The following is a 27,041-nucleotide window of genomic DNA, read 5'->3' as shown; positions in this document are numbered from 1 at the left end:
GGGGCGAGAAGGCACGTCACAGGAGCAGCTGCTCAAGGGGCTCGTATCTGAGCCAGGCGGAGAAGGGGTCTGGGCCCCGCCATCCCTACAGCCCTGGAAGCCAGCTCCCGGGCTCTCTCTCCACTGCATCGTGCTCGCACGCCAGCCCAGGCTGTGACTCCCAACACGGGCTGTAGGGAGGGAAGGGACCCTGAATTATTGAGCAGCCTGTCCCCTGCTGTGCAGCTCTGCCCCTGCATCTCATCTCTTCATCGCAATGTTCTGTGGTGCTATGAGTGGCCCCATTTTACAGGCGAGAAAACAGAGGCTTAAAGAGCTTTGCAGAGACCAGTGGGCTAGCTCCATCCAGGCTGAGTGAGGGCTGTCAGCCGTTCTGTCCTTCTGCTACACACGTGGTTTTGCCCTTCTGTGGAACATCTCTCTGGGTCACCTGTCCCCTGAGTCCCGGCTGGCCCTGAGGGCTCGGGGGGTGGGTCAAGCACCAGCTCATTCCCACTCTGGATCAGCGTGAAGATTTTCACTTGAGTGTTTCACTGAATGATGCCATTTGAAGCGCAGCTTCTGCTGATAAGCGTGGGACCATCTGCTTGGCACATCTCAAATATTTTCAGCAGTGGGAGAGCAGCTCTGATTTCTTCAGAGAAGGAGGCTGCAGCCGTCCTCGGAGATGTGGGGACCGGAGACCCTGCAGGCCGGCGGGGCAGCGGTGCCCCAGGACGCGAAGGGGCACCACCCCTGCTGCCACCTCTGACCCTCCCTGAGCAAATGGAGCTAGTGAGTCTGCACCCCAGGTCTTAACTGTTCAGCTGCCCTTGGCAACCAGAGTAAGATTTTCCCTCTTCAAAAACCTATTGCCCGGGCAACTCTTTCTGTGCCGGTTGTTTTTATAGCGTGTTAGATATTTGGTGTGTGTTGGCCAAAACCTCTGTATCTTCCTGGCTGCCTGTTGTTTTGGAAAATTTGCTTCTTTGCTGGGCGAACTGTCCTCAGACGCTGTTTTTCAACTTTGGGGTTGAAACTTCTGTGTTAGATTTTTCTCTTTGACTCGTGATGGAGGCAAGAAGCTTAGGCTTGATTCCTGAGTGTGATGTGGACTTGGGGGGTGTTCAAGGCCGTTTGATTTGTTGTTATGAATGATAAAAGAGTTGGGGTCTGAAAGGCTTGTTACTATATCTGATTCCTCTGGGGAAATCACTGGACTAGAGGCAATTGGGCATGGCCAGAGGCTAGCTGGATTTGTTTATTTATTTATTTTGGGGGCCTTTCCTTGGTGGGCAGCAGAATCAGCACTAGCTTCTGTTACTTATAAACTCAGATGTGCAGCCCATGGGTGGCCAGGCTCTGATGAAAGAAATCTCCTGCCCCATCTTATCTTTGATGCATCTTGGCAATTATTTCCAGGGCAGCGGTGGGGATAATTTGCAGAAACAATGTCTAGGGTGTTGTTCAATTGCTTTGTAAGCAGCAGTGAGGAGGTGGTAACAAGCCCTCCTCTAGAGCAAATTTTCCCAACCTTGCACCACGACATCCAGGCCAGATAATTCTTTGTTGTGGGGAGCTGCTCTGTACATTGTAGGGTGTCCAGCAGCATCCCTGGCCTCAAGCACTACATGCCAACAGACTCTCCTTTCAGTTGTCACAACTCAAGTCTCCAGACATGTCGAATGTCTTCTAGGGGATAGGATCAGCCCCCTCACCCCCCTATCCTGAGACCGGTGTTGTAAGTTGATCCTGCTGTACACTTGGAAAGGGAGCAGAAAGTTTTGCTTCTCCATGCAGATGGCTCGCGTGGTAGGAGGCTGGAAACCAGGCACGTAATACCAGGACAGATGTTCCTGCCCTGCGCGTTGCCGTCAGATCCCTTACCTGCCATGGAAATTCCATCTCACAAATAGGTTTCTGTTTGTCCAGGTTACTGCACATACACAGAGGGCAGAATTTGCCCTTTCCTCTGGAGCTGCACACCTGGGAGGTCCAGCCTCAGGTCAGATCTCCGGTTTTGGTTGCGGAGGAACAAAAAAAGGTTTCAGATGACCCACCATGCAGCCTGAGTTTTGTTGGTTTTTCTCTTTCCTTTTCCTCCCTCCCTGTCTCCCTCTCTCCCTCTCTCGCACCCTCCCTCCCTCCTTTCCTCCTCCTTCCTTCCTTCCTCCCCCCTCCCTCCCTCCTTCCTTCCCTCCCTCCCTCCCTCCTTCCTTCCTTCCTTCCTTCTCCCTCCCTCCCCCTCCCTCCCTCCCTCCCTCCCTCCCTCCCTCTCCTTCCTCCCTCCCTCCCTCCTTCCCTCCCTCCCTCCTTCCCTCCTTCCCTCCTTTCTTCCTTCCTTCCTACTGCTTCCTTCCTTCCTTCTCTTCTAAGAGTGATGTATCAGGTTGAGAATCCAGGACAATGGGAGGACTGTGGCCATGGAATGGGAATGTGAAAGAGCATGTTTGCTTCTTAGATCCCTAGAGAAAACTTCAGCAAGCAAAATGTAGAGCATTGAAAACTCTCTGCTCTGTGCCCCAATAAAGCTAAAGAAACCCCACAACTCTTGGCCTTCTTTGACTCTTCTTGCTTATCTATCAGCTCCACTGTCCACCTGTGCCTGTCACGTTCATGCACAGGTAAATGCATGTGGCAATCTCAAGTAGACCTGCCAGGACACAGCTCTGCAAAGCTCACATCCTTAAACATCTATGGAAACCACCATGCTGGTTTTCCCTGCTTGCCGATCCATTATCTCAGTCTGGCGTTTCCACGAGACTCTCATTGGCAAAGTACTTTTCAATATCTAGATTTACTTATACTCCAGCCTTTCAGAAATACCTGGAAATACCAATTATGTGAAGCCAAGCTGCTTTACTTAGGACTCGCATCTAGTGGTCACTTTGTGGCTTTGAGGCAAAGCAGCCTTAGGCAGAGGCAGCATAGACGGTCATCTCTGCGGTGCGATTTGAACCACATCAAATCTCTCTTTTCAAACATTTCTTTTGGATTCAGATGCCAAATTGCCTGTAATTCTTTTGATTTTTTGCGAGAGGGAGGTGGGGGGCTAAGTACACTCTTTCCTATAACCAACCTGGCTCTCCATGGCTTGTGTGAGCTGTTGGGGCCTGAGCAGGTGAGCCGCGAGCACAGGGGGGCAGCCCAGCCAAGGTGACAGCGATGGTGGTGGTGACATGGCAGGGCAAGAAGGGCATCAGCATGGGGGCAGGAGGGGACCTGGCACCAGGGCCAGAGCTTCTGTTGGGTGAGGAGTGTGTTCCGGCAAGGAGGGCAGTGGCAGCCGTGGCCTCACAAGGTGGAAGGAGCATCTGTGCAGGGGCAGGGGATGGGCAGTGGCAGATGTAGGGGGTGATTTACCCACACGTAGATGGATCAAATAAGTATATCTGTAGAGGATACTGGGGGCCAAGTTTCTCACCATCAGAGAAGGGAGAGGTATATATAGAGAGGAAGAAACTAAACTGAACTCAGTGGTGTTGGAGTGAAATCAGAGATGCTGATGGGAATCTATTACATATATATGTAAATATATATAATTTGCATATATATATGCAAATATACAGTTGACCCTTGAACAACATGGGTTGGAGCTGCTTGGGTTCACTTACACGCAGGTTTTCCCCCATGACTACAGTACGGTACTGTACAAGTATTTTCTCTTCCCTGTGATTTTCTTTTTCTTTTTTTTAAATAATAAATTTATTTTTTATTGGTGTTCAATTTGCCAACATACAGAATAACACCCAGTGCTCATCCCGTCAAGTGCCCCCTTCAGTGCCCGTTCCCTGTGATTTTCTTAATAGCATTTTCTTTCCTCCAGCTTACTTCATTGTAAGAATACAGCATATAAGGGCCACTGGGGTGGCTCAGTCAGTTGAATGTCTGACTCTTGATTTCAACTCAGGTCATGATCTCAGGGTCACTCGGTGGGGAGCTTGCCTAAGGTTCTCCCTCTCCCTCTGCCTCTCCCCCTGCTCTCCCTCCCTCTTTCTTCTTCTCTCTCAAATGAGTAAATAAATTTGAATAAAATACAACATATAGTACATATAACATGGAACAGGGATTGGTGCAGGGAACATGTAAAGTGAGGAGCGCCTGGGAAAACATCCAGTTTTTTGGCTTAGAAGCCTAGGAGTACCAGAGCAAGCATGGAACAGCCAAGAAGGTCGATTTCTGTTTTGGGTCGGCTGGGCAGGTGTGCCTCTGAGAGAGGCCCAGCTGGAGACATCCGGGACTAGGGGTTATAGGGTCTGATATTTTGGGGAGCTGTCCGAGTTAGAGCTAGAGATTTCGGTGTCACCAGAGTGTGGTGGCATTGAATGAGGGGGTTGTACAAGGCCACCTGGGGAGAGTCTGCAGAGTATGAAGGGATGAGGGTCAGCGAGGGACCCCGGCAGCCCAAGGAGTTGTGTAAGTAGAGATCCAGGGAAGGATACAGAAAAGAAGCTGCAGGCAGCCAGGAGGAAAGCCGGAGGGGAGAAAGCATGTCTAGGCAATGGTGTCCTCATGGAGCCTACGGCAGAGACACAGTGTAAGAGTCCATAACCTGCTGTACATGAACAGGGGGGCAGGGTGAGAGCGAAATCACCTCCCCTTTGGAGGACCCATCTAAAAAGCACAATGCTGATGAGTGGATGCAGTTCATTCTTATTATTTATCCTCGTGAAAGGACATAATCTGCATGTTCCCTTCTGACTTAGGTAATGATCATTACCTAAAAGGGTGAAGTATGGTGGCCCCTTCATTAATAGAAGAGTTTGTTGATAGTGGTGATGGCTCTGGGTCACTCTGCTTCACAGAAGAGATGAGGATCAGAAGAAACTGAAAGCAACTCATTCCTGTTTTGTTGTTATGAGTTTGGCATTGGGTAGATGACACCTTAATAAATAAAAATCTATCCTCTAATAAATAATATTCATCTTTAATAAACGGTTATTATCCTTCAATAACAATAAATAATTCATCTTTTTATTAAATATGCTTTTTTAAAAAAAAGATTTTATTTATTTATTCATGAGAGACACAGAGAGAGAGGCAGAGGGAGAAGCAGGCTCACTGTGGGGAGCCTGATGTGGGACTTGATCCCAGGACTCTGGGATCACTCCCTGAGCTGAAGGCAGACATTCAACTACTGAGCCACCCAGGTGTCTCTAAATAAGCTTTAATAAAGCCTATCCTTAGAGGTTTTAGTAAAGACCATTATTGACAATCAAGTTGATGGTGGTGATGGCTTCTGATGACATTAAGACCATTATTAAATGTCCCAAAAGTTTTCCTGATCACATGTACGAGTAAGTGAACTTCCCACATACATGAACCATTGACAAAGAACTGGCGTAGGGAGTAGAAACAGTGCCCACATGGACCTGGGCCATGTAGGCTCTGGTTCTGGTAACTGCGGCCTGCTGCTAAGCTAAATATGTGGTCTTGGGCTCCTTGTGGCTGAACTTTCTCACCTGTGAAATACAGGGCAGCTTGCAGAATCTACCCAATTCCTCCAAGCTCCAAGCATCCATGACCAACAGAGTGCAGGCAGACTTGTAGCAGTAAGGAGGTGGTGTGAAGAAGACTCCAAGCTGCATCCTCTTTCCGCTTCCACAAAATACCCCAGTTTCTGGTGTAAAAGAATCTGTCCCATGTGTGACAAACTGTTACATTTGTGAAGAATTCTTGCATTTCAATAAAAGACACGTGACCATGGAAAAATAATTCATCAAAGAAGAAAGAGAAGTGAATGTTAACTGTGAAAGAACATCCAAACTCATTAGCAATCAAATCAATGCAAAGTAAAACGAGGTATCTTTTATCACCTACCAATTTTGCAAATTATAAAATATGGAGATGCCCTATGTGGGGGCAGAAAGTATATGTATAAATATGCTGTGGCGGGGCGGGGGAGGTTAGTGCTCACATACTGTAGATGTCCACGTGATCAGTCTGGTGTTTTTTGGAAGACAACTTGCTAATATGCTTTAAAATCTTCAAAAATATTTATACCCTTTCATCCAGTAATTCCGCTTTTAGAAATATGTCCTAGGGAAATAATTAAAGATGTGCACAAAATTTGCATCCAAGGAAGTTCATTAGAGTGGTTTGTTTTTAGAAATAATGATGAGAATCAGAAGCAACTGTTATGTCCAGGGTTAGAGGATTATTAAAACTAAATTATGGTTCATCCAAATAGTGACTAGTAAAGTCATGTTTTTAGAGTACATGCTAACAGAGAAAATGTTTATAATATGGTGTTGAGTATGAGTAGAAAAAAAAGCAGGACACCAAAACAGATTTTAAAAAAGCAATTTTGGGGCGCCTGGGTGGTTCAGTGGGTGAGCATCTGTCTTCAGCTCAGGGCATAATCCTGGGGTCCTGGGATCAAGTCCTGCATTGGGCTCCCTGCAGGGAGCCTGCTTCTCCCTCTGCCTGTGTCTCTGCCTCTCTCTGTGTCTCATGAATAAATAAATAAAAATATTTTTTAAAAAAGCAATTTCAATTTTAAAAAGGAGCATGCGTGAGGCATAGAAACAAGACTAAAAGAAAATATCCCAAAATGTTAAATCAGATTAATTTTGTTTTTTTTTTTTTAAATCAGATTAATTTTGATTGGTGGTTTTACTTGTGATTTTTTTCCCCACTAAAATGTTCCAAATCTTCTTCAATTGAACACATACTATTTTATAATTAGAGAACCCATCTAAATAACATTTTGAAAATACCCCCATTTTGTGTTGTGATGAGATATAAAATAAGCCTGGGCAGGGGGTGCGAATCTCTTGGTGAATGAGCCCAGTCTCCTGCAAGGCTGTTCAACCAGCGCCTGTGGCTACTCGACTCCTAGTGGAATTTGAAGGCAGAGAGCACACAGCCGTGGGTCCTACCTTGGCAAAGTCACAATTAGAAAGTCATCAAGTCTGTGGGGAAAAAAAAATCCCCTATAACATTAGGGAATCTGATGCCTTCAATTCCTTGAGTAGGAAGACTGGAGGCAGACTAGAACAGGCTATAAAAGGTAAAGTCTTAAAAATAGGGTCCAGCCCCGGGGCAGAGTGGGAGGCGGTCAGGAGTCAGAATTGGAAGCTCCCAGGGAGAGGGCTCCCTCCAGGTGGTTGTGAGATGGGTTCTCCCAATGTCTCTACCATGGGCTTCCTTTGACAGGTCTCTAAAATGAGGGGGTTTGGTCAGACAGTGGTTTCAGATTTCTTTTTTTTTAAGTGGGAGAATGGTCAAAGTTCAGTTAGGATGGGGATCTGGGTTCCTGCCCTGGCGGGCTCTGGGATGGGGATCCACATGAGCTTTCAGCCCCGATCCCCTGCAGAGTCCCAGGAGCGCAGACAAGGTGAAGGCCCTGGGGAGCCGTGTGACACAGCGGCTCTGATCGTGGCCTGCTTACTAATCCTTCCATTTTCCCCTATATAAGAGGGCTGCAATGCCTTCCTTATCATTTCTGGAGCTGACTAAAGGATCCAAAGTTAACTCGAACGGAAGATCCCTTGGACTGTAACGTCCTTCCCAGCTGCTTTCTCCTGCCCTAATATTGCTTTTTCCAGAAGTGTTCTATGAGAAGGAAGGCAAGGTAGGAAGGTGCTTCTGTGATGCCACTAGTACTGCCTACCAACACCAGTGCCATCCCCCACTCGGCTTATAGTCTGCTCTGACCCAGATCTTCTGTAGTGTTGGGTTGTTGACCACATCAGGGCACAGAGGGCTGTAGGGATGAGCTCTCCTTTCTCCCCAGATGGTTTCCACTAGGTAACAGGCATTACTGCAAATATGATGTCTCTCTAAAAATGAGCTGTATAAAAAGAAGTGATTTGCATGTCTGGCCAGAGTATTGCACTAGACCTGCGAGGACATGGAGACAAGTGCTAATCCTGTAGTGCAATTATGCCCCGCCCCCATCTTCAGGGTTTTCTGAGAACTCTGCCATGTGTTATTCTGAGCTAGGTGGTCTGTAGGACTCCCCTTCCACTCTCCCCATCCTGCCCAGCCTCACGTGTCCTAGCCATCCACCCTCAGGGGTGATAGGGAGTCCCCAGGAAGGGGGTGGGTGGGGAGCATGTTGGACCAGCTGCGTCCAAGGTGCTTCTTACCACCTGCTATTTCCTTGGAGGGGCTGAAGTTCAGTTTGGTCCGGTAAGACCGGGAATGCGATTTTTAGCAATGTGTCATTTAAATAAAACCCCACTCTAACAAAACAATGTGGAGGATTATCATTAGTTGTTTTTTTTAAAAAAGATTTTATTTATTTATTTGAGAGAGGGAGAGCAGAAGAGGGGAGTGGGAGGGCAAAGAGAGAGGGAGAAGCAGACTCCCCGCTGAGCCTGGTGCCCAACAGGGCTCAGTCCCAGGACCCCTAGATCATGACTTAAGCTGAAGGCAGACACTTATCTGACCGTGCCACCCAGGCGCCCTGAGTTATCATTAGTTTTTAATAAGAATCAGTTTTTGTGGGATTTTTATTTGCTTTCCAATCACATCATCATCAAAATCTGCCTCAGGATTTTTGCGACAGAACTTTCTTATTAACGTGTCCTGGGCTGGAGGTGGTGGTTTTCTCTCTTGGACCACTGTGATGGGCTTCATTTCTTGGAATAATTCGATAAGTAGTCCTTGGATGCCTACTGTGTGCCAAGTGCTGGAGACTCAGACATGAATAAGATAGAGCCCTGTTTTCCATGAGTTTGCAGGTTAGTGGAGGAGATGCAACTTTATCTCTGCTGCCAGGAGGAGTGTCGTGGCCGTGGAGGCAATTGGAGGAGAGAGATCACCAGAGTGGGCAAGGCGCATGGGCTGGCAGGTGCAGGGAACCAGGAGATACCTCCAACGGCCCAGGCCTGAGTCCCAGGACCAGCGGAGAGGGGCAGGCCAGGCCGTTGGTTGCTCCTGCATCTGGAGTTCACAACCAGGCAAACGCACAGTGATAAATAACGTCCCGAAGATCTCACCTGTGTGCCTATTACCTTTTGTCTGATGCAGCTCTGCTTACGGAAGAGCGCAGGCCCTGGGGTGCAGGTTCCCGCCTTCATGCGCCCTTCCCACGCTTCGTGCGCTGCCCACCAGGCTCTCTGTCCCCGGCTGTCCTGTCCTGTCCTGTCCTAGCCGCTCCCTCCGGCCCCGCTCTCGGCCACCGGCAGTTCATTGATGCAGCCCCATCAGGTGGGTGCTGGGTCCACTGGCCCCCCCTTTCTCCTGTCCCCTCACAGTCACGGAGGCCTGATTGCTCTTCTCCAAACTGGAATCCATTCCCTCCTTTGGCCATCATCCTATTTATTATTTCTCAGCAGGACTTCTGGGCAGCCCGGGTGGCTCAGCGGTTAAGCACTGCCTTTGGCCCAGGGTGTGATCCTGGAGACCCAGGATCGAGTCCCATGTCGGGCTCCCTGCGTGGAGCCTGCTTCTCCCTCTGCCTGTGTCTCTGCCTCGCTCTCTCTCTTTGTGTCTCTCATGAATAAATAAATAAAGTCTTAAAAAAAAAAAAGAGGACCTACTCTCAGTAGGACTTCTCAGCAGCCCCCGCTGGCTCCTTTGCTCCATCTATCATCTCCCTCCATCCAGCCTTTAGACAAGGACCAGGGTAACCTTCCTTTTTTTTTTTAATTTAAGATTTTATTTATTTATTTGAGAGAGAGAGAGAGAGGGAGGGAGCATGAGTAGGGGGAGCAGCAGAGGGAGAAGAAGAAGCAGACTCCCTGCTGAGCAGGGAGTCCAATCTAGGACTCCATCCCAGGACCCTGGGATCATAAACTAAGCCGAAGGCAGGCACTTAATGGGCTGAGCCACCCAGGTGCCCCCAGGTAACCTTTCTAAAACACAGCTCAGGTCAGATCCCAACCCTGTGCTGAAGCCTTTCATGGCTCAGCAATGGCAGAGGTTTTCAAACCATGGCCCCTGGCCCACCTGCACCAGAATCCCCTGAGCTATGAAATTATAGATTCCCCAGGGTTTCTGAAACAATGGGGTCTTGGCATTTACATTTTTCTTAAGCAATCCCAGCTCATTATTAAGCACCAAGCTAGATACACATTGCCTGTAGAAGAAGCCTAACATTTAGAGAAGCATCAAACCCTGGCTGTCATGCTTCAGCCCAGCTGTCCGCCCAGGGTCCATCAGACTTCTAGAACCCCACCCCCAACATCCCATGCCCCCCCGCCTCCATACCTCAGGCCATCTGTTCCTTTTTCTTTCTTTTAATTTTTAAAGATTTTATCTATTTATTCATGAGAGACCCAGAGAGAGAGGCAGAGACACAGGTAGAGGGAGAAGCAGGCTCCCCACGGGGAGCCCAGTGAGAGAATCGATCCCAGGACCCCGGGATCATGACCTGAGCTGAAGGCAGATGCTCAACCGCTGAGCCACCCAGGCATCCCTGTCCCTTTTTCTTAAAATGTCTTTCTTCCCTCCCTCAGCTAACAAACTCCTACTGACCCTTCAAAGCTCAGCCCTGTAGAGCCTTCCTCGAAAGCCTGAGACACTGCCTCTTGCTGTGTGCTTGCCTGGCATGCGGTCAAGGTCTCCTTCATTCCATTTCCTGCATTGAATTAGATTTAATTCTGTCTGTCTCCCCTACAAAACTGTGAAGACTATGTCTTATTTATTTCTTTATCCTTAACACTTTGGACAGTGACAGGAACCTAAATGTTTGTTGAAAAATGGGCATAGGGTGTTCTTTCTCCAGGAAAGGAATTTGATTACTTTGGTTTGACTTTAAAAGAAAAATACAGTTGGATCTCATGTGTTGAAATGCCTTTCCTAGCTTATGAGGAATACATGACAGCTCTCTTGCACATAACGAGTAGGAGAAAGCTGAACAGTGCTGTGGTCTGTGAGACGTTCAAGGATGTAAGCCTGCTTCAGAAAAATGTTCTAGTCAGTTTTCTTAAACATTCTGATTAGAATTCAATTAGAAGTGAGAAAGGTTCTGATTTTACATATCTGGTCTTTGATTTAGGTTAGTTATGAAAAAATGAAAGCATTTGACTTCCTTGTACAAGGTATTTTGGTTTTGTAATGGTTCTCCACCTGAGCTGGCCAGTATGGTAGCCACTGGCCAGGTGGGGCTATTGAGCCTCTGAAATGTGGCTAGTATCAAGGGAGATGTGCCCTTAGAGATGGAGGTTTAAAGATGCACTGTGAGAAAAAGAACATAAAATGTCTCATTAATATCTTTTATATTGATTACATGTTGAAATAATAGTTTGAACACATTGAGTCAGATAAAATAGTTATTAAAATTCATTTCGCCTGTTTCTTTTTAGTTTTTTTGTATGCGGCTACTAGAAAAAATTAAATTAAACATGTGGCTTGCATTATCTTTCTACTGGCTAGTGCCAATCTAGACCTTTCTTACCCTCTACCTCTTGGTACTCCAGACTACTCTGTTTCCTATTTTCTGCCTCTAAAACACCACCCCCAACAACAAAATACCCAGCTATGTTACCTATGACCCTCCTCACTGTGAGTATTCATATACCCCTGGGTTGTGTTCCCAAATTCCTTGAAGATTTTGGTACCTGGTTCACAGTCTTTTTTTCCTAACCACATTCCACTATTCCCCAGCCATTTCAATGTTCATATAGATAATTCTCCCAAAGCCCAGCTCCACGTCCTGATCTCACCTTAAATGACCTTGTCCTCCATGCTTTCCTACCCATTTTTTCCCATGGTTATGTTCTGCACTTGTCAGCTGTCCTATTCACTGTCATCAATCTCTCGACCTCACTTTTCTACTAAACCTGTTGAATTCTGTAGCCCATCATTGTAACCATTCCCTTCCATGTGGCCTGATCCTGTTGGCCCTTCTTCTGCCAGCCTGGGAAAACTGGTACTGGCTACATCCAGCCCCACTCCTTCATCAGCCTCACACCTAGACAGCTGAACTATAGCTGGAGAAAAGCACATGTAATGCTGAATTTTTAAGTCCATGGGGGTTTACAGACGTACTGGTGGGTACAGTTGGAGTGGGTTAGGAGAGGCATATTGAGTTTGCAAAGCCTATGCATTGGGTGCCTCTGACTCTTGATTTTGGCACAGGTCATGGTCCCTGGGTCATGGGATCAAGCGCTGTGCCAGGTTGCACTCTCAATGTAGAGTCTGCTTGAGAATGTTTCTCCCTCTCCCTCTGCCCCTCCCCCATTTCTCTCTCCTCTCTCTCAAATAATAAGTAAGTTAATCTTTAAAAAAAGAAAAGAAAAGCCAATGCAAGTGAGGATGGCTAGTAGTGTCAGGAGTTGGGGAGACAGGTGTAGGCTGGAGATATAATTGCAGGTATTATATACAAACAAGTGGGATTTAAAATCATGCATCTAAATGAGATTATCTGTGAAATATAGGTAATTATAAAGGAGAAGAGGTTCATAGACTGAACCTTGGGGCATTTCAAAGTTTACAGGTTGGGAAGATAAAGAGAAGGAAGCAAAAAAAAAAAAAAAAAAAAACAAAACAAAAAACTAAGAAGGATCTGCAGAGAGGTAAGAGACTACCAAGGGAGTATGATGTCCAGAACCCAAATGTGTTTCATGAAGGTGTGATCAACTGTCCTCACTTCTACTTCAAATTCAAATTTGATGAGAATTGGAAATGGACCCTACGGTAGAGTCATTGCTGACCTTGATAAGAGCCGTTTCAGTAGAGTGGAGAAAATGAGAGCCTGGTTAACCAACATGGATTCCAGAGAGGATTGGAGGAAAGCAAGTAGAGACAATGGGTATAGACAACTTCTTGAGTAAATTTTATGTAAATTCAAGCAGAAATGGAGCAGTAACTGGAAAGGGCTGCAGGGGTTTGGAGAAAGTTGATAAGCTAATAAGAATTTTTCAGGAGAAAAGAAATAATTGATGATTCATGACTTAAGGGTCTGGAGCTTGGTGGAGTTGCTGGCTTTAGCTAGTAGCATAATTTATTCATCAGAGCAGAAGGGAAGGCAGGGGATGTGGTTAAAGATGCACCTAGGCAGGTAGGCTGACAGCCAGGGTGTTAGAAGTTGGAAGAAGCTCTTTTCTGAATGCACAATATCTCCTTTTTCAACAAAGTAAGAAGCCAGATCAGCAGCTAAGAGTGAGGAGAGGTGGAGGGTTTAAGGAGAGAGGCAGCATGTAAAATAATCAAGAGAATGAGAGAAAGGACCAGGGAAACATACAAAGAGCAAGCTGTGGGGCACACCTTAGAGCCCACCAGTGCGTCTGTAAACCCCCATGGACTTAAAAATTCAGCATGACATGTTGATAGAACATGTAGAGGTTGGTGCTTCAATCACTGCCGTGTCCCAATGCCTAGAAAAGTGCCCAGCAGGAAGTTGGCTCTGAATAAATATTTGATGGGTGAATTTGGAGAACATGACTGTCTTACCTACAAAATTCTAACAAAGGCTGGTCTCTACAGCATGTCTTTGGTCAACCATGCCATAGTGCTCTGAATTCTGGTTCTTGTGTTGGGCTCCCAAGGGTACTGGGATCTATTTCTCCTGTTTAATTATGAAATAGAAGGAGAACTTGCTCCAGTGAAAATAATTTCCAGACCTCATCAGAGCAGCTTATCAGAGCACCAGAGGAACGTGCTAGTCAGGAGATGGGGGATCATGACAGTGGAGTCAGAGGCCCCTAGGGCTCCTGGATCACTCCACTAGGGAGGTAACTGTCCTTCTCAGCAGGCCGCCTGCTAATCCGGGTGTCAGGCACAGCTGTACTGAGCTCCAGGCGCAGAATTGTACCAACGCCGGGGTTCTGCTGACTCAATCCTGAAAACATCTAATATCACTGAGATGTGCAAGCATCAAAAAATACTGCATCCCCACACTTCTCTGCTTCAGGAAACAGTTGGTTTGATCAAATTCCTAATGGTTAATTATTTTGCACAAGTAGGGATCTTGGTCTCCAAGGTCAAAGACAGTATTTTACTGCCACTGTCAAAATGACAACAACAACAAGACTTTGACAAAGTCGAGGATGAGTTAAAGTTGGCACCAAGGATCTGTGCCACTGCCTACCTTGTCCTCTCTGCAGTGGAGGAAGTGGCATCTGTGTATTTATTACATAACAGGAAGAGGATAGGGATGTGCATATATTTATTTTGCAATTCATAGACATGTGATAGAAAGATTCTGAGGATCTTTGCTTTGCAGTCTCAAATATTTAGCGCTTTTATTGGTGTCAAGCTAGTGCTTTGTTGAATGTCTGTCAGTAGTGATTTCTTGCACGGTCTGGCCTGTGCTTTGTGAGGATGTGACCACACCTTGTTAGGGCTCACCATCTGTCACTCAGACTGTTGGTTTGCATGCCACACCTCGTGTGGATAGGTGCCCAGTTTTAACACAGATACTGAGACCACATAAGATAAATGCCTTCTCATTATTCACACTTTCAAAAATATTGGGACACTTTGAACATCATTTTGCTAGTTATTCCCTCTCCTTTATCCATCACTATGGCACTTTATGTGTTAAAAAAAAAATGACACCACTGAGCAAACAAAAATTTTGTCTTTGCACCTGAATACAATCTGGGTCCTCAGAACGGGAGATAGAGGTGCAGAAGATAAAGGAGTTTCAAGACACCATTCTGAAAGCCTGGGCCAGGCCAGAAATGGACACCAGGGACTCTGACCTTCCTGCTTTTGCTGGAACCCTTTTGGCACTGAGCTATAAGCAAATAATTTTTATTTATTTATGATAGTCACACAGAGAGAGAGAGAGAGAGAGAGAGGCAGAGACACAGGCAGAGGGAGAAGCAGGCTCCATGCACCGGGAGCCCGACATGGGATTCGATTCTCGGTCTCCAGGATCGCGTCCTGGGCCAAAGGCAGGCGCCAAACCGCTGCGCCACCCAGGGATCCCCTATAAGCAAATAATAATATGGAATTAAGGGCTGTTGGAGGACCAAAAAGTCATGAGATCGGTTCCCTTTTCTGGTGAAATGTCTGCTTTTATCATTGTCAGAAAGATAATTGGACAACCAGTTAGACACAGTTGCTCATAACATGAAGTTTACAATCCATTGCTGAAATTTCCCCTCCTCCCTCAATGCATCAGTTTTCAGGATGTCTTTTTTGTTTTTATTTGACTTATTTATAGAAAATTACCTGAAGAGCCCCTGCCTGAGGCCTCCTCATGGATGAGCCGAACATGACGTCATTCGTTGATGAGAAGTCTACGAACGCCTCCACCGCCAGGAACACCTCGGTCGGGGACCTGCGTCGGGAAATCCCAGTCGTGCACTGGGTAATTATGAGCATCTCCCCTCTGGGCTTTGTTGAAAACGGAATCCTCCTCTGGTTTCTCTGCTTCCGGATGAGAAGAAATCCCTTCACGGTCTACATCACCCACTTGTCTATTGCAGACATCTCATTGCTCTTCTGTATTTTTATTCTGTCTGTCGACTATGCTTTAGATTATGAGCTCTCCTCTGGCTATTACTACACGATTGTCACATTATCAGTGACCTTCCTATTCGGTTACAACACGGGCCTCTATCTGTTGACGGCCATTAGTGTGGAGAGGTGCCTGTCTGTCCTGTATCCCATCTGGTACCGATGTCATCGCCCCAAGCACCAGTCAGCGTTTGTCTGTGCCCTCCTGTGGGCACTTTCGTGCTTGGTGACCACCATGGAATATGTCATGTGCATTGACAGTGAAGGGCAGAGTCACTCTCGAAGTGACTGCAGGGCGGTGATCATCTTCATAGCCATTCTGAGCTTCCTGGTCTTCACTCCTCTCATGGTGGTGTCCAGCACCATCCTGGTGATCAAGATCCGAAAGAACACGTGGACGGCCCATTCCTCGAAGCTGTACATAGTCATCATGGTCACCATCATCATATTCCTCATTTTCGCCATGCCCATGAGGCTCCTGTACCTGCTGTATTACGAGTACTGGTCAGCCTTTGGGAACTTGCACCATATTTCTCTTCTTTTCTCCACGATCAACAGCAGTGCCAACCCTTTTATTTACTTCTTCGTGGGCAGCAGCAGGAAGAAGCGGTTCAAGGAGTCCTTAAAAGTGGTTCTGACCAGGGCTTTCAAAGATGAAATGCAACCCAGGCGCCAGGAAGACAATGGCAACACCACCACAATTGAGACTGTGGTCTGAGGACGGTGGCGGGAAACAGTGGACAAAAATGGTGGGCACGGATAATTTGTACTTTGTGCTTGGAATACCACTTAAGGATGTCCTAAATATGACACAGAAGGATGCCGCATCCCATATGCATGAGATACTAATTAATGATAAGACAATATCCTTGCACTGTATCTTCTGAAAAAGCCTAAAAATGTGTTGGACCGCTATCATTTCTGTACCCATAAAAAAACGCTTCTGTTCCTCCTCAGCTCTTCCAGCAGCATTTCCCTTGAGCTGTAGAAATTGCTCTAGCGGGAAGGCGTACAGATGAGTACAGGAAAAGGTAACAAAAGCATCTGCTGGAACTTGAGAAGGTGACCAGTGTAGCAGGAAGGACATGGGCTTTGGAGTCAGACTGACTCTGTCATTTGTTGCCTGTGGGACCTCAGGCAAGTGCTTGACCTCTCAGAGCCTCTCGTCCTCACTTAGAGGATATTTAATAGGAATAGTCCATCCCTCCTGGTTGTGGCGAGGGTGAAACGGGGAGATTTGATATGCTGAGCACTTGGCACATTGTCAATGCTCAATAAACGTTAGTCTTTCCTCCCTGAAGTGGAAGAAGAGAGACATACTTCGGTTCTGTAACATGCACACAAACACACACACACAGAGCTCGGTCACGCACAAATATTGTTATGTGTTTTCCAATGTTGAATGTAAATTTATGAAGGTCTTTCTGCTTAAAGCGTGAAAGCTTTTCATGGCACGACACCTCTACTGGAAACATCTGCAGATGTCACAGCACCCAACCAGCCGTGTGTCAGAGCATTATTTCAGATTGTGAAGAAAAACATTTGGCCACCAGTAGGGGAGTTTCTCATGGCTTTTCCTTCCCTCTGTGGGAATGCCTGATGTAATGAAAGTCTGTTTGGAAATCCTTTGCTTGACATAAGTTTTCATGAATGGGACTTAATTCACGAGTTTGTGAGAGTGACTGTTTTCGGAGCCTCCCCTCCCACCCCGCGGGCAAGTGATGGGTTATTTATAGCCACAGAGTTCTCACCTGCAGCCAGATGCAGGGTTCTGTACCTTGAGCCTCCTCTCCTCCTGAGCACTGTTCTGTGCTAGGCCTGGGGAGGAGGCCCGGCAGCAGGGGCTAGTGAGAGTTTTGGCCATAACTCAGAGGGGACCCAGGCATTTTTCCCAAGAGAATCTTTGCAGGGCTTCATCAATATCTTAGTGCTCTGCCGCTCGCCTGCCGTGACTTGTGTGTGAGTCTTCAGACAGCACGTCCTGGGACTCACCTAGGAAACCATCGTAGCCCATAAACTGTATGATTTTGTTTCATTTCCTTCTGCCCCCTTCCAGGCACCCCATGAAAGTGGCAACTCTTTGTGTGGTTCTAGGAGAGTAAAATGTTCGTGCCCATAAATGAGTGCATTAGGATTTATCTTAACTGTTTGTCTCCAAAGGGTAGAGAAGCCCTGATGAAAGGGTTCTGTTCTGTCCCTTTCTTCTCCATCCTCTGACTTTGGAAAGAAATGATTGCCTGTGATCTGATCATGGGGGCAGCTTTGTTGGGGAAGATGCGCAAGTCCCTCCCACCCAGCCGAGATGGGAGGCGGGCGGCTCTTCAGTGGGTGATGACATCTGATTCAGAAACCAGGCAGCTTGCTTTCAGGAGCCCAGATGGGTGTGGAGTGCTGACATTTAGAATGATCTTGTTTTTGATGGAAAACAGAGCATCTTCCCTGGGAAAGAACAGAATATGGAGGTCAGAGCGGCTCTCCTCTGTTTGCCACCATCTCCCTGGTGCTGTGCTTGCCTCTAGGGGTAGTAAAAAGGGATTGGCCTCATCTTATCTTAAAGGGATCTCTGGTCTCAAAGAGGAACCTAAAAACCCCTGGGAAACAAGGACTTTTCACTCGTGGAAAATACAGCAAACTCATAAGAAGCCTCCGTTGATTGCCTTCCTGCAGATAAAGTGGGGAAATTGAATGTGATCATAAATATAAAACTTCTTCTGACCTTTTAAAGAGCAATGCCTTGCAAACAGGTAAGATTCAGAGTTTTTCAACGTTGTAAGGATGAATTCCTCTCTCCTACCTAAACCTATTTCCCAAAGTGAGAATGAAGTTAAAAGTAAACCAAGAAGATTTAAGTAAATATGCACATATGGAGGAGGTAGATGGGGTGATTTCTACGCCTTATGCATTTAGACCCTTTGCTTGAGTCATCGCAGGCTGGGGGGAAGGGTGGGGGTGCCGTTTCTGAGACTTCCCTGGGCCCAGGGAGAAAGTTGTTCAGTTATGATGATTGTCCTCGATGAAGGGAACAGATATTCATGGATAGTCTGCTGTGCCAAACTCCATGATGTGAACAAGGTCAAGATGAGCACGTGGAAGCCCCCACGCAAGGAATATCTGCAGGTCCAAGCTCCACACAAATCAATGATAAGGGAGCGTTCTAAACAAAGTTGTGTTGAGGTCAAGAGGAAGGCAAAATCCATCTTGTAGCAAAGAAGGACTGTTTCATGGAGGTGCCCTTTGGTTGCTTGAGGGCAGGTAGGATTTCAGAGGAGCAAGGGGGGGGGGGATCCGCAGCAGAGGGCGGCATGAGCAAAGGCAAGCGCACCGCAGGAGGGAGAAGCAGGGCCAGTCCCTCTCACCTCCGTGGGTGGCTGGAGAAGCAGACCTTGGAGATTCACGTGGTCCTGCTGACCATCCCGTTCTTCTCTCTGATGCTGCTGCCTTTGGTTTTCTGTCATCACATTCTCCAAGACTCTTGGAATATAGCCCCCAGGACTTCTGAGTCCTTTCTCACGGACATCCAGCTTTGCCATAGTGGCACTCCAATTTCTTATCCACAAGCCATCCACTGGCCTCATGAGGTGGCCAGGTGCCCGGGTGACCTCAGCTCCTGTCCTTTCTGGGTGACACTCTGAGCCTTAGAGCAACACACACCAATCTACTCGTGAAAATAAAAATCCCCCAAGTCTGCCTTCTGACCATCATCTGGCCTTCACATCAGTCACTTTTGGACGCTCATCGCCTTGGACTTAGATGCACCGAGACCTCTTGTCTCCAGCATCTATGGCCACTACATCTACGAGTCCCTTCTGTGTCATCTGTGTCTCTGCTGTCCCTGGGTCAGTCACTCCAACTGTGCTCCTTGACTCTCTTGCCTCCTTGCTCTCCCACTTGCCCTTTGCCTGGTTGTCCCCCTCTGAACAGCACAGAGAGCCCCGGCCCCTGTCAGTGGAGGGTCCTGCAGAGTCAAGGTGCTAACAGCTCGGTCCCTCTTCACGAATCACTCCCTGGGCAGGTCTTTCAAACCCTCTCCCTCCTCATCTCTCTATCTGAGTGCCTTTCCCCTCATTGCTACTCTTTCCTCACCAGCTTCCTCACAGATTGCTGAAAACAAATCAAGGCCATTAGGCAACAAATCTCTAATGCTCCAGGGTGAGCTCATTGACACTATTCCTTTTTCTCTTGCCTGAAGATTTTTCTCCCCTTCCACACTTTTCGGTCTACTGGCCTCTCAGTAATCTTAGTCCTGGTAGCAGCCAATGGCTTTTGTTTTTGTTTTTTGTTTTTAAGTAAAAATCCAAGTCTTTATAGTGGTCTGCACAGGGTTCTACGTGATCAAAGTTCCCTAACTGTCCTCAGGGTTAGTGAGGCTCCTTCTCCAGCCACACCTGCCTCCTTGCAATCCTTTGAAGATGCCAAGTACACTCCCACTTCTGGGCTTTTCTCAGTGATGTCCCTTCTACCTGGAATGCCCCCCTCCCTCCGACCCCCTCCACCCCGTCTCTGCTCACCTCCCCTCCTCCCTCAGGCTTCTGGTCAGATGTCACCTCAGGGGAGCTCCCGCTGCCACTACACACATGGCTACCAGCCTCTCATCCTCTTCCTCCCCACGTGGCTCAGTTTCTCCTCAGAGCTCATCACATGGTCATGTTGCAGGTCTATCTGCAGGCTTGTTCAGTCTGGAGGATAAGCTATTGGAGGGCAGGGACTTTTTCTTGCTCACAGCTGCGGCCTCAGCCCTGGAAGAGCAGGTGCTCCTTACTTGCTGTGGTGTTGGGATCACTGCCTCCTCAGAGGCTCAGGTCACTCCCATCTTAACACAAACTGTCAAAAAACAAAAGCCAATTCCTACAGTCCTATTCAACGACTCTCTCATCTCCCTCACTTCACGGAGAACCTTCTGGAAAGGCTCTTCCATTCTTTCTCTGTTATGATTCACTGCTCCACACCAGCCAGCTGGCTTGTGACCTTACTGCCACACCAAAGCTGGCCCAGCTTGGAATAAGAGTGACTTCCACATTGCCACATCTCATGGGCTCTTTTCTACTTATACCTTTTGTGTCCCTGGACACACTGACCATACTCTACTTGAAAATGTCTTTTCTCTTGAGTTCTAGTTGGCCACTTTCCCCTCTAGCTTGTATTTTTAATCTTAGCCTACTGATTTGGAGGGTTCGCACCTCTTCTCTTGCTCTTCCCTATTCCCCCCCATTAAATGGCCGTGTCTTCCTTAATTCTGTGGCTAGACCTCTGCTCTCTTGTTCTGCACACTCTTCGTTTATATCTTGACCCATAATCGCTTACATATTTATGACTCTGTTTGGCTCCAGTTCTGTGTATCCAACCACCTAAAGGATATTTGGTCTTGATGCCCTGCAAATATCTCAAGTGTAACCTGTCTAGTTCTGCACCTTTCCTCCTACATTCCTTTCTCAGTGAATGACACCACTAGTCACCCTGTCACCCCAGCAATGCTATTCCCTTTGTATAGCTTGCTCTTCCCTCTTTTTAATCTAGCGAGCTCCATTTATCCATATACATCCAGGTCATACATCAATCATTCAGGAGTGCCTTCCTGGAACTTGAGTTCCTGGATGACAATTTCACAGTTTGCTTTCTTTTTCACAAGAATAGGAGCAACTAGAAGACATCTTCTACATCTTACCAACATTTTATCTATGGATCTAGCTGCATCTTTCTGCACATAGGCTTCCTTTTTATTCTGAGGGAGCTCACTGTGCCCTTGGCTAAGGTGAGCCCTCATACCTAGGCTAGTTATAATTTTGGTAGGTGCGGTTTTAAAAAATTATTGAAAAATTATTCCAAAAATTATTAACTTTTTTTCTGTGACTGAAAACAAGATATTGTCATTTCTCAAGGTTCTATGGGTTGACTGAGCTCAACTGAGTGCTCCCCCTTTGGGGTCTCTTGCAGCTACAGTCAGATGTTGGCTGAGGCAGCAGGGGTCTGAAGGCTGGACTGGGCAGGGCATCCAAGCTGGTGCCTTCATGGGGTTGATATATGGCTGTGGGCTCAGCTGGCAAAGTTATCCAGAGTTCCTACATTTGATCTCTTGATGTCCCTAGAGTTTTGCCAACACGATGGCAATCGTGTTTTGAGAGGAACCTTCCTGAGAATGAGCTTTTGGAAGAGGCCAAAAATCAGCTGTTGATTTCTCACTTACTTAAGTGAATTAGCATGTGATTGAAATTACAAGTTTTTCCCTCTTGTTTCATTCCCATGTAATTGACATATTACATTGTATTAGTTTTAGGTGTACAACATTACAGTAAGTTTTGATAAAGACAAATGAAAAACTTTTTCATAAGTCTAATTTCACTTTTCAAGATAATTTATTTCCCCCTAGGATTTGCTATGAAATTTTGGTCCTCATTTTCATAAGATTCCCTTTTAACAAACTTCTATGAAAATTATCCTTAGATATGGAGATCTTCTTGCACTAATTATTATAATTAAGCCTGTGTATATGAGTGTTAGCACATACACTGAGTCATCAAAACAGACTCAATATAAAGTACAGATCTTACCCAGTGGAAAGGTAATGGTTCAAATGACACAGGCAATAAAGACACAAATGAAACACTCTTTTCTAGAGGAGCCCTAAACTGAGATGTAGTTCCCAAAACATCCCCTTCTCCTACCTGTGAATGTAGTTTAGCTTTACACTGGTGAGTTTTGAGCAATGTAGATAAACACATTGTTTTCATGGGAAGGCATTTAGGTTTGGAGTGGGCCCATTTTGCAATTCTGTTTATCACACTTAAAATATGTATGTCACTATTCCTCCTTCTCTAGTCTTCTGAGTCCCATATATCTATAAATTCCAAATTTATTTACAACCAATCTTGACAGATCAGCTTTATCCTGCTGAAAATAGGACTAGTTCCCCAAGTATAACTCTTTTACAAAGCAGTCTAGTTGAGATTAGTGTCTTTGCAAGTAGCCCTGGTTGAGGTCATTCATTCCCTAAGGTGCTCCCTATAAGGAAGGAGCAAGTTACACCTGCTGCTAACACTCCTCCCTTTCTAAGGCTGCAGCCAACACCAGGAGTGTGAATTCCTGAGGCAGAGACTGCTCTTACTGTAAGGTAGGCAGAGAGGAGGCTTTTCACTAGTGAGAAGACTAGGACTTAAAGCCTGACTTACTTACCAGCCGTGCGAGAGTCAGTATGTTTCCCCCAAAGCAGATCCTGAGGCAAGGATTTGGTGCAAGTAATTTATTTAGGGGGGTCACACCCTAAGCAGTGTGGGAGACATTGAGATATTCAGACAGAAAAGAGAGGAAGCCAACATAGAGTGAGGTAGTGAGTACGGGAGGGCCGGGACAGTGGACACTCCTGTGAGACACTCAGAACTGTCCTCCTGGAGGGGTGAAGGTGGTGCTGAGCCACCATCTCCTGCCTCTTGTAGACGAGGGTCGCTCTTAGAGTGACAACTCCCCAGCTCCTCTGAGCCTGCCCCGTGCAGGCAGAGCACAACCTGTGGCAAGAGCTCCTCGAGGCAGAGAGGCTCAGGGAGTCATGGGCAGGTACAGGATCTGCCTGCAGGTGACTTCAGGGTGGCTTCAGGACTAATCAATAGCATTTGCTCTAATTGTATAGAAATACCCTGGCTCACAAAATAGTTGTGCCAAATACAAGTGAGATATTGTGTGTGAAACTCTGCATAAACTGGGAAACATCAATCAAAAGGTAGTTTACTCCTTAGGGTCCCTAGCTGGCTCAGCCAGTAGAGTATCCAACTCTTGATCTTGGGATTGCTGGTTTGAGTTCCACACTGGGTGTAGAGATCACTTAAAAATAATTTTTAAAAAAATCTTAAAAAAAAAGTCCTTGAGGACATCATGCTAAGTGACATAAGCCAGACACAGAAGGACAAATACCGTGTGATTCCACTTCTATAGGTGCCTGGAGCAGTCAAATTCATAAAGATGGAACATGGAAGGGTGGCTGCCAGGGGCTGGGGAGGGGCATGGGGAATTAGTGTTTAGGGCAGACAGAGTTTCTGTTTGGGGAGATGAGAAAGCTCTGGAGCTGGATGGTGGTGATGGGTGCATGGTATTGTAAATGTACTTCATGCTACTGAAGTGGACACTTAAGAAAGGTTCAAATGGTGACTCTAACATCATGTATATTTTGTCACATTAAAAACAATTACTTTTTATACTCTCAAGGCACTGGCTGTGCTTCACAGTAAGCTTGAGTGTCAGGCCCACTGATGGGCCTCAAGCCAATAGCGTTGATGACCAGGAATGGAGACAAACGTCACTCCGGGGGAGGGGATGTAGCACTGACAGTATCTCCAGTGCAAACACAGACATGGGACTAATTAAACGATACCTCACACAATCTGTATTTTCAAATGAGTGTAGTCTCCCCTGCAGGAGCTCTCCATGATCTCAATGAAGCCATTGCAGAGGGGTAGAGAGCCACCATTTTGGGGTTTGTGGGCCATACAGTCTGTGTTGCAATGACTCAACTCTCACTTTTTGTGTGAAAGCAGCCATAGACCATACATAAATGAGTGAGCATGGCTATGTTCCAATTAAACTTTATTTACAGACCCTAAGATGGAATCTCATGTAATTTTCACGTGCCACAAAAAATTATTTTTTCTTCAACCACTTGAAAATGTAAATAACTATTGTTAGTTTGTAAGTTGTATAAAAACAAGTGGCAGCTGGCTTTGGTGGCCGTGGTACTTTGCCATCCCTGACTGAGAATATTTTGGGATTCTGTCTTCTGAAATTGCTTTTATTGTGGCTGCAGCACATCCATCTACAATCCTGACCTCAGTGGTGGCAAATCTCCATTGCCCACTCCTCAGTGGCAAGTGGTCCTTGACTCAAAAGGACCAGCAGACACCTTGACTCAAATCTGATGGATGAAATTGGCATAAATCTGAGAAACTTAGTGAACCATAAAGTGATACCAGAAAACAAGGGAAAGCTGTTCTATGGTAGCTAACTTGGCTATAAATACAATTCCTTTTCTATTTCGGTGAACCATAAAGTGATACCAGAAAACGAGGGAAAGATGTTCTATGGTAGCTAACTTGGCTACAATTCCTTTTTTATACTTGGACCATTTTATTTAGTCATACCAAACTAGATACTTTGGATTCAGAGGGAACTATTGGAATTTTTCAGAGACTAGGAATGAAATGTTCATGTGTAAGAATTCATGTTGGGTTTTTAGAAAGATAAAGATCTCACATATGGCTTTTGAGTACAGCATGAATAAACTCTAATTGCCGACAAATTTGAAAACCAGAACATTCCTAATACTGGGCTGATTAGCACTTGCAAGCTTTGTACTATCACAATCTTAAACAAGGAACATAAGACTTGCCTAGAGTTGTGGGATAAATATTTCAGGATGTTATTAATGCAAAGGTCATTATCACACTGATTTATGGATGTATGCTTTTGATCAAAGTGTACCCTTAAAATGATTTGCTCTTGGGCAAATGTAGAAAGATAAAAAGATTCCTTAAAGCACAATAACAGCACAATGAAACACCACTAAAAGTCCTTCAGCCTCATTAGCCCTGGTTGAGTGTAGTTGAATGTTTATGCGAAATCAAAGCGAGGTCCTGAGGACTTCCTACCTTTCTTCTTCTAGGGAGAGGAGATAGATAAGGCCTGAGGGGCCGAGCGACCCTTTCCTTTCCTGCAGCTGACTGAGGCAGGGACTCACTAACATCATGAGTGCGTGACAGTCTTGATTGTGTTCCTGGAGAGCTCAGCACCTAAAATCTTGCCTTTTATTTCTACAGACCAAGAACAAGGGTACTTCCCAGGTGAATGTCAGGATCGACACATGAAGTAGGAACATCAGTTAGTCCCACATGGATAGAGCTGGTCCACTGGCCGGCTCAGTCCTCCATGGGTGGCTGCTCTCCCTGGGCCCGTCCTCGGAGGAGGGGAGGACGGTGTGCAGCACGCTCTTCGCGGTGACACTCCGAGTGTCATCATTCATAGAGAGTTCCTGCTGGCTTTGACTTTCCCTTATGAAATTGGCATTCCCAACTTCATTCCCAACTTCCAAATCATTCTGCTTATTCATCTTAAATAAGCATGAATTAAGTAATTCATCTTAAAGTGGGTGAGCTGAGGTGAGAGAAGAGCATGCTGGTGAGGGCACAGCATCATTGAGGGCCGCAGACATACTAGAGTCTCACCTCCCCGCACATGTGATAGCGCTGTTGGCTGTGGGATGAAAGTATAATGCTAGGGAAGTGGCCTGGGATGCCTGATGAACCTGTCTGTGCCCTGTCTCCTGGGTGACAAGAGGACCCCAAGTGACTGGAGGTGCTCATTGAAGTTCAATGGAGTTCACTGAAGGGACTGTTGGGGAAGGTGAGGCAGGACATTCGTATCTTAGGAGCTCAGCAATGTCTGTTGTATGAGGGAGACCTCCACAGGGTAGGGTTTCTCCAGAGGGCCCCAGCCCTGGCCCCCACTGCCATTCACAGCCTGGACGAGGACTGATGCCGACTCAGAGAATGTTCTCCACTCTACGCTGGGAGGCTCCCTGACTGGGTCCTGGTCCACAGTGAGGCCAGACTGAGAGGCGGCGTTGAGACAATTTGATGGCACCTCGACAGAATAATTTCCATGCCCGTTAAATGTAATAATTAAAACATCGGACTTGTGTTTTGTATGACTTTGTTTTTCATTCCATGTGTCACGTCATTTTTATTATATTTTGAAAAAAAAGAAAAAGGTCTGCGATGGATTAGAAGTAGAAACAGAGGGAAACGTCCCTTGCTATGGATTGTTAGGTAGCCCTGTGAGAGGCCTGTGACTTAGACTCTATTCCTTTTCTTTCTGGGAACTTATGCTTAACTATAGAGTTATCCTGTTGTGTTGTGCTGTGTGACGCTACGTCTAAAAAAAAGCAGTCGTCAATGACGGACAGAGTGGAAAGTTCTGGGGTTTTTATCAAGGAGGTTGAGTTGCGCCATCAGGCAGGGTTTGGCCAGGTTGCTGCTGTTGACATTCCCCGTACCGCCCGGTGCCACCATCACCTGGACACCACCAGGAAGCTGAGCTGCTGCCACCTGCTACCTCCGCACGCCACTACCAGGATGTTCCGGTCACAGATTTGTCCCTACAAAGTCCAAGGCGAGAGCACAGCTGGATTCGTCGTTGACACACTCATGTCCTGCATCTACCCCCTTTCCCTTCCCCTGTGGGACCTGGGTCTCTACATTCCACAAATGCTACACATAATGGGACACTCAAGAATGACAAGTGCCCTCGACAGCCTATGCCTTTGGCTGCCCAACATTCCACACATCCTTTCCCAATTTATAAGCCCCCCATGCCCTCCACACATGTCCTGCCTCCCTCTGCAGCTCAGAGCATTTCCAGTGAACACATCCAGCTCCTGGTCCGGGATGTCTGGGTGACACCCTTTCCTCTCCCTTCTTCCTGCCCTGAGATCCGTCATCTGGGTTTACAGAGAAGTAACGAAATAGAAAACCCCGAAAGAAGAAAATCACAGGGTAGCAAATATTCATCACTTGGGTGATTAACCTCTAAAAAATGGAGGTATTTTTCATTCCATTTACACTATCAATCATTAATTTGCACACCTAAGATGATGAGTTCTATAGTATAGTTTTTTGTATGATCTAACTGTGCATGAGTTGATAATAAAAAAATTATGTAATGAA

General features: G+C 46.4%; 1 protein-coding gene across 2 annotated transcripts; it reads left to right on the top strand.

The window, feature by feature from the left end:
• MAS1 (MAS1 proto-oncogene, G protein-coupled receptor) lies at nucleotides 1–27,041 on the top strand. 2 transcript variants are annotated; one of them, XM_026018719.2, is made up of 3 exons: nucleotides 1–824; nucleotides 15,047–18,086; nucleotides 25,137–27,041. In XM_026018719.2, exon 2 carries the CDS (start codon nucleotides 15,083–15,085, stop codon nucleotides 16,058–16,060), a length of 978 nt encoding a protein of 325 aa, XP_025874504.2. In that variant the 5' UTR covers nucleotides 1–824; nucleotides 15,047–15,082; the 3' UTR covers nucleotides 16,061–18,086; nucleotides 25,137–27,041. The 2 variants fall into 2 exon arrangements, with proteins under 2 accessions (XP_025874504.2, XP_025874505.2); XM_026018720.2 differs by having other exon boundaries at nucleotides 357–774.

This window comes from Vulpes vulpes, chromosome 1, assembly GCF_048418805.1.
Source record: "Vulpes vulpes isolate BD-2025 chromosome 1, VulVul3, whole genome shotgun sequence".
NCBI classification, from domain to species: Eukaryota; Metazoa; Chordata; class Mammalia; order Carnivora; family Canidae; genus Vulpes; species Vulpes vulpes.
Note: the sequence above shows the minus strand (reverse complement) of the source record. Positions and strands in the feature narration are given on the sequence as shown.

Bases quoted from the DNA above. Each gene is read 5' to 3' on its own strand.
- MAS1 (XM_026018719.2), top strand. From the start codon at position 15,083: ATGGATGAGCCGAACATGACGTCATTCGTTGATGAGAAGTCTACGAAC.